The sequence below is a fragment of the Salmo salar genome, unplaced genomic scaffold, assembly GCF_905237065.1.
Source record: "Salmo salar unplaced genomic scaffold, Ssal_v3.1, whole genome shotgun sequence".
NCBI classification, from domain to species: Eukaryota; Metazoa; Chordata; class Actinopteri; order Salmoniformes; family Salmonidae; genus Salmo; species Salmo salar.
In genome coordinates this window covers 199,292-212,258 of record NW_025549157.1, presented here as the reverse complement: position 1 = coordinate 212,258, position 12,967 = coordinate 199,292, and the positions used below count along the sequence as shown (strand labels likewise).

At 38.8% G+C, this 12,967-nt stretch overlaps 1 protein-coding gene across 1 annotated transcript; it reads right to left on the bottom strand.

Moving 5' to 3' along the window:
* Positions 1 to 5,938: 5,938 nt before the first annotated feature.
* Positions 5,939 to 12,025, bottom strand: LOC123735858 (B-cell receptor CD22-like). Its single transcript, XM_045713060.1, has 8 exons — positions 11,925 to 12,025; positions 10,635 to 10,979; positions 9,982 to 10,236; positions 9,456 to 9,719; positions 9,147 to 9,243; positions 9,004 to 9,058; positions 8,786 to 8,889; positions 5,939 to 6,142 (listed from the first exon to the last, which is right to left on the bottom strand). Coding segments are annotated over exons 1-8 (1,203 nt in total). The 5' UTR covers positions 11,926 to 12,025; the 3' UTR covers positions 5,939 to 6,060.
* Between the last annotated feature and the right edge of the window lie 942 nt (positions 12,026 to 12,967).

The window sequence follows — 12,967 nt, the reverse complement described above, 5'->3', positions numbered from 1 at the left end:
ATTTGCAATGTTTTCCACAGTCAGAGCAGCAGATAGATTTCTTCCCTGTGGGTCTCTGCTGGTGTTTCTTGAGGTGATAGAATCTGGACAGACTCTTCTCTGACTTGTTAGCATCATGATGTTGAGACTCCCCAGAGGATCCATGATAGTCACGTCTCTCTCCTGTGTGAACAAGTCAGACAGATAGTTAAAGGCTCACAACAGCAGAAATCCACTGAAAAAGGTGATGCCAACAGCGTAGCCATGATACTGTACAACAATTGACGTCTGTAATGAATGTTAAAATTACTTGACAATTGTCTTAAGACAGTCAAGTGAGCAACAATAGTCATATTTAGTCTTGTTTTCACATTAGTAGTAACTAGAAATAAGTAAAAGGTGTTGAACTCCTAAGCAGTGTGCCAGGCCACTTTTGTTCTCAAATATAAGCACCTTTTTCTGTGTTTGCTAAAATTGCGACAAGGGCGATGCACACACAATTTGATTGCAGAAACACCTCCCTGCTAATGCAGAAACCGCTAGTTATGGATGTAGTATATCTGCCTGGAGCAAAAATGGTGAGCAAGTGGCCTAAGCTGTGCCATTAGAGATTCTGGGTTCGAGTCCAAGCTCTGTTGCAGCCGGCCGAAACCGGGAGGCCCATGGGGCGACACACAATTGGCCCACCGTTGTCCGGGTTAGGGGAGGGTTTGGCCGATTTTGATCTTAAGTAACTCTTCCCACAATCAAAACAGTGGTGAGATTTCTCTCCTGTGTGTACTCGCTGGTGTATTTTAAGTTCCGATGAAGATTTGCAGTAAGATTTCCATGTGAGAGATCTTCGTCTCTGCAGGTGTTTCTTGAGGTGTTCTGATGTGGAGAGACTCTTCTCTGCCTCTTCAGCATCATGAGGTTGTTGAGGCTCCCCAGAGGATCCATGATAGTCCTGTCTCTCTCCTGTGTGAACAACAAAGTCAGACAGATGGTTAAAGGCCCACAAAAGCGGAAATCCACTGTAAAAGGTGATGCCAACAGCGTAGCCATGATGTTGTAAACAATTTAAGTCAGTAATGAATGTTACAATTATTTGACAATTGTCCTAAAATGAGCAAGAATAGTCATATTTTTTTGTCTTGTTTTCACATTAGTAGTAACATGATGTTTGTAGCCTAGAAATAAGTTATTAAAGTTGTTGAAATCCTAAGCAGTGTGCCAGACGACTTTTGGTCTCCAATATAGGCTCCTTTCTGTGTTTAATAAAATGCAGCACGAGGACAATTTGATTGCAGAAACTCCTCCCTGCTAATAAGGAAACCGATAGTTACGGATGTAGTATATCTGGTAATGAGGAAACCACTAGTTATGGATGTAGTATATCTGCTAATGAGGAAACCACTAGTTATGGATATAGTATATCTGGTAATGAGGAAACCACTAGTTATGGATGTAGTATATCTGGTAATGAGGAAACCACTAGTTATGGATGTAGTATATCTGCTAATAAGGAAACCGATAGTTATGGATGTAGTATATCTGGTAATGATGAAACCACTAGTTATGGATGTAGTATATCTGCTAATGAGGAAACCACTAGTTATGGATATAGTATATCTGGTAATGAGGCAACCACTAGTTATGGATGTAGTATATCTGGTAATGAGGAAACCACTAGTTATGGATGTAGTATATCTGGTAATGAGGAAACCACTAGTTATGGATGTAGTATATCTGGTAATGAGGAAACCACTAGTTATGGATGTAGTATATATGGTAATGAGGAAACCACTAGTTATGGATGTAGTATATCTGGTAATGAGGAAACCACTAGTTATGGATGTAGTATATCTGGTAATGAGGAAACCACTAGTTATGGATGTAGTATATCTGGTAATGAGGAAACCACTAGTTATGGATGTAGTATATCTGGTAATGAGGAAACCACTAGTTATGGATGTAGTATGTCTGGTAATGAGGAAACCACTAGTTATGGATGTAGTATATCTGGTAATGAGGAAACCACTAGTTATGGATGTAGTATATCTGGTAATGAGGAAACCACTAGTTATGGATGTAGTATATCTGGTAATGAGGAAACCACTAGTTATGGATGTAGTATATCTGGTAATGAGGAAACCACTAGTTATGGATGTAGTATATCTGCTAATGAGGAAACCGCTAGTTATGGATGTAGTATATCTGGTAATGAGGAAACCACTAGTTATGGATGTAGTATATCTGGTAATGAGGAAACCACTAGTTATGGATGTAGTATATCTGCTAATGAGGAAACCACTAGTTATGGATGTAGTATATCTGGTAATGAGGAAACCACTAGTTATGGATGTAGTATATCTGCTAATGAGGAAACCACTAGTTATGGATGTAGTATATCTGCTAATGAGGAAACCGCTAGTTATGGATGTAGTATATCTGGTAATGAGGAAACCACTAGTTATGGATGTAGTATATCTGGTAACGAGGAAACCACTAGTTATGGATGTAGTATATCTGGTAATGAGGAAACCACTGGTTATGGATGTAGTATATCTGGTAATGAGGAAACCGCTAGTTATGGATGTAGTATATCTGGTAATGAGGAAACCACTAGTTATGGATGTAGTATATCTGGTAACGAGGAAACCACTAGTTATGGATGTAGTATATCTGGTAATGAGGAAACCACTAGTTATGGATGTAGTATATCTGGTAATGAGGAAACCACTAGTTATGGATGTACTATATCTGCAAATGTAATCTAATCTGCTAAAATAGATGCACACGCAATTTGGTTGCAGAAACTCCTCCATGCTAATGCAGAAACTGCTAGTTATACCAATACCATAGACCTACTGTAGGACCCATAACTTCACCTAACAACAACATAGACCTACTGTAGGACTCATAACTTCACCTAACAATAACATAGACCTACTGTAGGACCCATAACTTCACCTAACAATAACAGAGACCTACTGTAGGACCCATAACTTCACCTAACAATAACATAGACCTACTGTAGGACACATAACTTCACCTAACAATAACATAGACCTACTGTAGGACCCATAACTTCACCTAACAACATAGACCTACTGTAGGACCCATAACTTCACCAAACAACAACATAGACCTACTGTAGGACCCATAACTTCTCCTAACAACAACATAGACCTACTGTAGGACCCATAACTTCACCTAACAACAATACCATAGACCTACTGTAGGACCCATAACTTCACCTAACAATAACATAGAACTAGGACTATAAATCATTTCATATTTCAGGTGAAACATGGAAACTAAAATGTATTTGTCATGACATTTCATAACCTGATCACCAGATAATTTGGTGAATAATCCCATTAGGCTACTCTGTAATGGGTTGTCATTCTAAATGTCCTGAATAAAGGAAAATAGCTCTGTGTGTTGTACAATAGCCTATCCATCAAGGATAAGTATCTCTGCGTGCAAACAGACTAACGAGACCCGACTGTAAATCAAGCAGACAAAAACATTATAAACACCAATTTGTTAGCTGCAATGTTTATATTTGTTGGCTTTATGAAGGCTATTTTTACATAGTTGGCAATGGCAATAAATGTTACTTTTAGATTTGTATAATTTCAGATAGAATGTAGATTATAGATTAATCACAGACAATAATTTTGAGATATTATTATAAATTAAATGAAACAATTCCACGAAAATGTACATATGAAAATCTTAACTGGCACACAGATTGGTAGAAATGGTAAGATAACTTGCCACTCCAAATGGAAAAGGTTGCCAACCGCTGGTGTAGCCCATTACCGGAAACTTCAGGAGCATAACGGCAGAATTTCTCTCTCTTCTGGTTAGGTTATCTTGATCTCTGGCTCCCTCAAGTCATTTGTGTGTCTTAAAACCTGTTGGGGCTAGGGGGTAGTATTTGCACGGCCGGATAAAAAACGTACCCGATTTAAACTGGTTACTACTCTCTTTTTCATATAATTAGTAGATTTGGACAGAAAACACTCACAAGTTTCTAAAACTGTTTGAATGGTGTCTGTGAGTATAACAGAACTCATATGGCAGGCCAAAACCTGAGAAGATTCCATACAGGAAGTGCCCTGTCTGACAATTTGTTGTCCTTCTGTTGCATCTCTATCGAAAACACAGCATCTCTGCTGTAACGTGACATTTTCTAAGGCTTCCATTGGCTCTCAGAAAGCGCCAGAAAGTGGAATGGGGTGTCTGCTGTCTCTGGGCGAAGAACAGCAGGACAATTTGTGAGTGGTCAGCCTGGGAACAGTGACACTGGAGATGCGCGTTCATGAGAATTCTCCATTATTTTCTTTCAGCCTTTGAATGAATACAACGTCGCCCGGTTGGAATATTATTGCTATTTTACGAGAAAAATAGCATAAAAATTGATTTTAAACAGCGTTTGACATGCTTCGAAGTACGGTAATGGAATATTTTGCATTTTTTTGTCACGAAATGCGCTCGCACGTCACCCTTCGGATAGTGACCTGAACACACGAACAAAATGGAGGTATTTGGATATAACTATGGATTATTTGGAACCAAAACAACATTTGTTGTTGAAGTAGAAGTCCTGGGAGTGCATTCTGACGAAGAACAGCAAAGGTAATCCAATTTTTCTAATAGTAATTCTGAGTTTAGGTTGTCCAAAACTTGGTGGGTGTCAAATTAGCTAGCCGTGATGGTCGGGCTATGTACTCAGAATATTGCAAAATGTGCTTTCGCCAAAAAGCTATTTTAAAATCTGACACCACGATTGCATAAAGGAGTTCTGTATCTATAATTCTTAAAATAATTGTTATGTATTTTGTGAACGTTTATCGTGAGTAATTTAGTAAATTCACCGGAAGTTTGCGGTGGGTATGCTAGTTCTGAACATCATATGCTAATGTAAAAAGCTGGTTTTTGATATAAATATGAACTTGATTGAACAAAACATGCATGTATTGTATAACATAATGTCCTAGGAGCGTCATCTGATGAAGATCATCAAAGGTTAGTGCTGCATTTAGCTGTGGTTTTGGTTTTTGTGACATATATTCTTGCTTTGAAAATGGCTGTGTGATTATTTTTGACAGGGTACTCTCCTGACATAATCTAATGTTTTGCTTTCGCTGTAAAGCCTTTTTGAAATCGGACAATGTGGTTAGATTAACGAGAGTCTTGTCTTTCAAATGGTGTAAAATAGTCATATGTTTGAGAAATTGAAGTTATAGCATTTTTTAGGTATTTGTATTTCGCGCCACACGATTCCACTGGCTGTTGACTAGGGTGGGACGCAGGCGTCCCACCTAGCCCAGGGAAGTTAATTATTTAATCAAACAGCATGCTAAAAGCATCAGACCATTTCAGTACATATAGTTGATTTTATTAAAACACATGGGGTGTGTCTATATATGGAAAAATACACATAACATTTCAACCAATCGATTGGTAGAAATGACAGATGACTCTTGGTTGACCAAGATTTATTTTAGGTGGGGACAGCACTAGAACATGATGTTGGGGCTCCCGAGTGGCACAGCGGTCTAAGACACTACATCTCAGTGCTAGAGGTGTCACTACAGACACCCCGGTTCGAGTCCAGGCTGTCACAACTGGCCGTGATTGGTAAATAAAGGTTACATGTCTTCATGGTTCTGGGTTTGTTGTGTTCATGTCTTCATGGTTCTGGGTTTGTTGTGTTCATGTCTTCATGGTTCTGGGTTTGTTGTGTTCATGTCTTCTTGGTTCTGGGTTTGTTGTGTTCATGTCTTCATGGTTCTGGGTTTGTTGTGTTCATGTCTTCATGGTTCTGGGTTTGTTGTGTTCAGGTCTTCATGGTTCTGGGTTTGTTGTGTTCATGTCTTCTTGGTTCTGGGTTTGTTGTGTTCATGTCTTCTTGGTTCTGGGTTTGTTGTGTTCATGTCTTCTTGGTTCTGGGTTTGTTGTGTTCATGTCTTCATGGTTCTGGGTTTGTTGTGTTCATGTCTTCTTGGTTCTGGGTTTGTTGTGTTCATGTCTTCTTGGTTCTGGGTTTGTTGTGTTCATGTCTTCATGGTTCTGGGTTTGTTGTGTTCAGGTCTTCTTGGTTCTGGGTTTGTTGACTGTACTGTAGAGAACAGAGGGGTCCTCCTCAGCTGCTTGTTCCACCGTGGGCCTGGAGAAAGAAACATCCATTAAACTGAATGTGACTCCCAAATGGCACCCTACTCCCTTATAGTGCACTACTTTTGACCAGTAGTGAACTAAATAGGGAATAGGGTGCCATTTAGAATGGAACCAGAGCCATTCCTTAAAACCCTCATCACATCACTCCTGTTGGGGCTAGGGGGCAGTATTGAGAAATTTTGAAGAAAATATGTGCCCATTTTTAACTGCCTCCTACACCAACTCAGAAGCTAGGATATGCATATTATTAACACATTCGGATAGAAAACACTCTGAATTTTCTAAAACAGTTTGAATGGTGTCTGTAAGTATAACAAAACTCATATTGCAGGCAAAAACCTGTGAAAAATAGATAAAACATTTTTTTGAATTTTGTGACTGTACTATTTAGTGTCATTGTTTTATAGATACCATAGTGAGAAAGGATTCATTTCGCAACTCCTACGGCTTCCACTAGATGTCAACGATCTTTATAAAGTTGTTTGAAGCGTCTATGATAAACAGAGAGCAAATTAGAATGCATGGAAGTTGACATGTCGTCACTTCATTTTTTGGCGCCTGCGCATAAATCTGAGAAGCGTGAGTTTGTCATTATTGTTTATCTAGACATAGGATAGGTTGTGTGAAAATATTACTGATGTTTAACGTTAAAAATGGACCAAAAGATTAATGCTAAACAACGTTTGACATGTTTGAAACGAACGTAAATAGATTATTTACTAGGTTTTTTTAGCTTTTCGGCGTGATTTTACACCCCCCCACCACGTTTTGTGGGAGCATAATGAACGCTAACTACTTGGTGTTATTTGGACATAAATTATGAACTTTGTCAAAAGAAACCACATTTGTTCTGGACCTGGGATTCCTGGCAGTGCCTTCTGGTGGAGATAATCAAAGGTAAGGGGATATTTACAATGTTATTATCGATATTAGATGATGCTAACTGTATAGCATAGCTTATTGTTCTTAGCATAGCACCCCGTTTATTGCAAAATGTGATTTCCCAGTAAAGTTATTTTGAGATCTGGCCATTCGGTAGCAATTACGAGATGATAATATATTATTCTTTGAATGACAATATTATAATTTACCAATGTTTTCGAATAGTAATTTTGTTATGTTCACCGGAAGCATTTCAGAGAAGAAAAAAATCGGAATTTCACGCTACTGTAAAATGCTGTTTTTGGATATAAATATGAACTTGATGGAACAAAAAATGCATGTATTGTATAACATAATGTCCTAGGAGTGTCATCTGATGGAGATTGTCAAAGGTTGGTGCATAATTTTAGCTGGTTTCTGCTTTTGGTGACGCCTGACCTTGAATTGAAACTGGATGTTTGTACTTTTGTGGCTATGTACTGTCCTAACATAATCTAACTTTATGCTTTTGCCGTAAAGCCTCTTTGAAAATCGAACAATGTGGTTAGATTAAGGAGATGTTTATCTTTTAAATTGTGTAAAATAGTTGATTGTTTGAGAAATTGAAATTATTAGATTTTTGATGTTTTGAATTTCCAGCCTTGTTAGCAATCCCGTCTCGGGGTTCATTGCTAACCTGTAGCCCCAACAGGTTATAGACATGTCATAGTAATTGTCTTGAGATGTATATTGTAGAGTGCAGTTTCAGGAAATGCCATTTGGCCTGAAGAATACCCCTGGAACCTTTAAGACATTAAAACTGTGACTTTTCAAAATGCCTACTTTTACACCATAGTATGAGTTCAATGAAATGTCATCAGATAGTGATGGAGGGAGTTCTCAGAGAACAATGAAATGTCATCAGATAGTGATGGAGGGAGTTCTCAGAGAACAATGAAATGTCATCAGATAGTGATGGAGGGAGTTCTCAGAGAACAATGAAATGTCATCAGATAGTGATGGAGGGAGTTCTCAGAGAACAATGAAATGTCATCAGATAGTGATGGAGGGAGTTCTCAGAGAACAATGAAATGTCATCAGATAGTGATGGAGGGAGTTCTCAGAGAACAATGAAATGTCAACAGAGAGTGATGGAGGGAGTTCTCAGAGAACAATGAAATGTCATCAGATAGTGATGGAGGGAGTTCTCAGAGAACAATGAAATGTCATCAGATAGTGATGGAGGGAGTTCTCAGAGAACAATGAAATGTCATCAGATAGTGATGGAGGGAGTTCTCAGAGAACAATGAAATGTCATCAGATAGTGATGGAGGGAGTTCTCAGAGAACAATGAAATGTCATCAGATAGTGATGGAGGGAGTTCTCAGAGAACAATGAAATGTCATCAGATAGTGATGGAGGGAGTTCTCAGAGAACAATGAAATGTCATCAGATAGTGATGGAGGGAGTTCTCAGAGAACAATGAAATGTCATCAGATAGTGATGGAGGGAGTTCTCAGAGAACAATGAAATGTCATCAGATAGTGATGGAGGGAGTTCTCAGAGAACAATGAGGGGTCACTAATGGTCAACTGTTTTGCTTATTTGAATGACTTTGTCTACTCCTCCAATAAGCAGCAACATATGAATGACCTTGATGCTGTCTGTGTGTTCACAATGTTGTATACAGTATTGACTCTATGTTGTTGTAATGGTAGAATATGCTCAGAGGGTGGCAGCACTGGAGAGGTTGAATTTCACAGCAGCTTACTGGACATCCTCGTCCTGTTCCTGGTCGAAGGTGGCCACTGTCTGTGCTGCAGCAGGGGTCATGGCCATGCCTGAGATGTTGCCATACACTGCACTAGAGTCTCCCTGACGGAGAGAGAGAACAGACAATATAAATAGACCTGGGGACAGACAGCATGAAGAGTGGACATTTCCCACAAAGCAACAAAAATGATCTTCCATCTGTCTGAACAGACTCACCTGTCCGTCGTCTGCTGTGTGTCTTGTGTCAAAGGTGGATTTGGAGGCCTTCTTCCTGTTTTATAAATGAACGAATGAATGAATGAACAAATTAATGAAGATAATAAAGTGAAATAATCTTTAAAATATGCATTTTCACTCACCTGAACCACATGAAGCCAGAGAGACATGAAGCCAGTATGACACCCAGAACAACCACTATGATTCCTACAGCAGCAGTTAGAACTGAGGTTTGGTTCTCTAAAAGATAATATAGATGATATGAGTACATGTTATTATGAACTGAAAATTAATATACTGCAATACAGGACATTAATGCAATACTTGTATGTATAAGACTATGTATAGTTTTAAACCAAAGTGTAATGATGCAAACTAGAAGAAGATTACCTTGAAACATCATTTCTTATTGAACATCATTTTGTATTGAAGTATTGAAGATGTAACTTCACCTGCTATAATGATCATCAGAGCTGTAGAGTTATTAGATGCTATTGTATTCTCAGCCTCACAGTAGTATTCTCCTCTGTCCTCAGAGATGATGTTAGTGATGCTGTAACTCTGTCCTGATGCTTTTGGTGAGGTAACATTCTTCTTGTACCAGGTGTATTTGTCCACAGGTGGGTTGGATTCACTGCTGCAGGTCAGAGTCACTGAACTGCCCTCCATTATTTCACCAGAGGGACTGACTGACACTGAGGTGTTCCTTGGACCATCTGGTGTTGAAGACCAGATTCATTTATAGCAACATTTGTGTTTACATTTTACAGGTGAGTTTGAAATCATTTAATTCAGAGTAAAAGACAATCAGAAAAATAATAATTAAAAAGAATGATGATATGGTGGTAATACAAATTCAAGGAAATGGATGTTACACACAAAAATATTTATTCATATTTATTCATATGGAAAACAATCTATTCCCAATTCAAGAATCAACATAATCAGTATATCAAATGAAACCCACAATGTACTGACATGTGACAGTGAGAGTCTCTTCAGCAGAGGGGAGATCCTCATGGCCTTCTACAGCACAGGAGTATCGGCCTGTATCCTCACTGCTGACTGAGAATAGGCTATAGACAGGAGAGGAGGTGTTGCTGTTTGGTATAGGCTGTCCATTCTTATACCAACTGTAGGCTGTGATGGGGTCCAGTGTACATTTGGTTCTACATATCAGTGTGACATTCTCCCTCTCTGACACAGATGTAGGATCCATCTCCAACACAACATCTAGAGTATGAGGAAACAAATCATTATTCTCCTCCTTTGTGTCTGTATAGCTGCCCTTTATAAGGTAATTATAGTCATTCATTAATGAATTTGATTTATTTAGCCAGGATAGTCAACTCTGTAATACTTTCCACTGTTTTCCAGGAAGTATTGGGTTCAATAGAGTCAATTTAAACAGATTTTAACACAACATTCTCATTAGCATACATGCTAAAATCACAGCATACACTGAAGCACACACATCATATGCTTTAGCATACATACAGAACCACACTCACATTACAACTATCTAGATAGATGTGAGATGAGTGACAGATACTGTAAATACAAACCAAGACAATTTTCTTGAACTAAATGGAATTCAACAGTTGAACTATATTGAATGTACGTAACTGTACCTGTGACAGACAGAGTGACTCCAGGACTGCCAATATATTTCCCTCCGGTCTGATCTGTTAATAATCTGAACTTGTACTCAGCAGAGTCACTCTCTCTCAGGTCTGTGATCCTCAGTGTGTGACAATTCTTCTGATCTCCATGACACTCCAGACGACCTGCATACTCTGGGTCCTGACCTAGATCTTTAGGTTCTTTACCAGTCCCAGATTCAGTGAACCAGAGGGTTGTTGTGACTGTACCACTGGGATATGTATAAGAGCAGTGCAGCTCCACTGTTGACCCCTTCAAGGCACAGATACTTTTCTTGGTGTAAGTCACACTCCAGACATTCTGACCCAGTACCACTGAAACAAGGTCACACAACACAATGCTATCAGAATTAAGCCAATGTATCTCTGTAATGTGTCTGTATCTATGTAATGTGTCTGTATCTCTGTAATGTGTCTGTGTCTCTGTAATGTTTCTATATCTGTAATGTGTCTGTATCTATGTAATGTGTCTGTATCTATGTAATGTGTCTGTATCTATGTAATGTGTCTGTATCTCTGTAATGTGTCTGTATCTGTAATGTGTCTGTATCTCTGTAATGTGTCTGTATCTCTGTAATGTGTCTGTATCTCTGTAATGTGTCTGTATCTATGTAATGTGTCTGTATCTCTGTAATGTGTCTGTATCTGTAATGTGTCTGTATCTGTAATGTGTCTGTATCTCTGTAATGTGTCTGTATCTCTGTAATGTGTCTGTATCTATGTAATGTGTCTGTATCTCTGTAATGTGTCTGTGTCTCTGTAATGTGTCTGTATCTATGTAGTGTGTCTGTGTGTGTGTGTATTTGTCCTGTGTGTGTGTGTGTGTGTGTGTGTATTTGTCCTGTGTGTGTATGTGTGTCGTGTGTGTGTGTGTGTAGTGTGTGTGTGTGTGTGTGTGTGTGTGTATCGTGTGTGTGTGTGTCCTGTATGTCCTGTGTGTTACACACACACACACACACTACACACACACACACACACTACACTACACTACACACACACACACAGGACAAATACACACACACACACACACGACTAATACACACACACACACACACACAGGACAAATACACATACACAGGTCAAATACACACACACAGGACAAATACACACACACACACACACACACACACACACAGGACAAATACACACACACACACACAGCATATAACTTTTTCCAAGTGGTGGTCAGAATGTTTGTATTAACTAGCCTGAAAAGTCCAACATGTCTGATATGAACATTGACATAAACCCTCTACATACTTGAGTTTCTCCAGTCTGCAGTGTGGATCCTCCAGTCCAGCAGAGAGCAGTCTGACTCCTGAGTCTCCTGGGTGATTGTAGCTCAGGTCCAGCTCTCTCAGGTGTGAGGGGTTTGACCTCAGAGCTGAGACCAGAGAAGCACAGCCTTCCTCTGTGACTAGACAGCCTGACAGCCTGCAAAGAGTCAAATCATATTAAAATCACACTGCTATTCTCTGGTGGTGAAAATAGTGGCAGTATATTTCTTCAACATATTCAGATATATCAGTGTCCTGAAACCTTCCATATCTATTCATAAATTAATGTATCATATTATAAATTACAAATGATCAAAGTATTGCCTGCAGATAGAAACATGTATAGTACAAATATTTGAGTAGACTGCCCAGACCAGTTTAAAAGCAGTATCAGTCAAAAGACAGACAGTGAGGTATCAGATTTAGATTGTATTGAGTATACAGTCCACACCATATCTATTTTGACAGTGAAGATAACATTTTAAATGTGGCTCTAAACTCCAACATTTTGGATTTCAGATCAAATGTTTCATATGAGGTAACAGTATATAATGTCACCTTTTATTTGAGGGTATTTTAATACATACAGTTGAATTCAGAAGTTTACATACACCTTAGCCAAATACATTTAAACTCAATTTTTACAATTCCTGACATTTAATCCTAGTAAAAATTCCCTGTCTTAGGTCAGTTAGGATCACCACTTTATTTTAAGAATGTGAAATGTCAGAATAATAGTAGAGAGAATGATTAATTTCAGCTTTTATTTCTTTCATCACATTCCCAGTGGGTCAGAAGTTTACATACACTCAATTAGTATTTGGTAGCATTGCCTTTAAATGGTTTAACTTGGGTTAAACGTTTCGGGTAGCCTTCCACAAGCTTCCCACAATAAGTTGGGTGAATTTTGGCCCATTCTTCCTGACAAGAGCTGGTGTAACTGAGTCAGGTTTGTAGGCCTCTTGCTCGCACACGCTTTTTCAGTTCTGCCCACAAATTTCCTATAGGATTGAGGTCAGGGCTTTG

Excerpts from the sequence above, each read along its gene's own strand:
- LOC123735858 (XM_045713060.1), bottom strand. Across the intron at positions 10,237-10,634 it reads AGTCACTCTGTCTGTCACAG|ATGTTGTGTTGGAGATGGAT; the intron begins GTACAGTTACGT and ends CTCATACTCTAG. Across the intron at positions 9,244-9,455 it reads TCTGATGATCATTATAGCAG|AGAACCAAACCTCAGTTCTA; the intron begins GTGAAGTTACAT and ends ATTATCTTTTAG.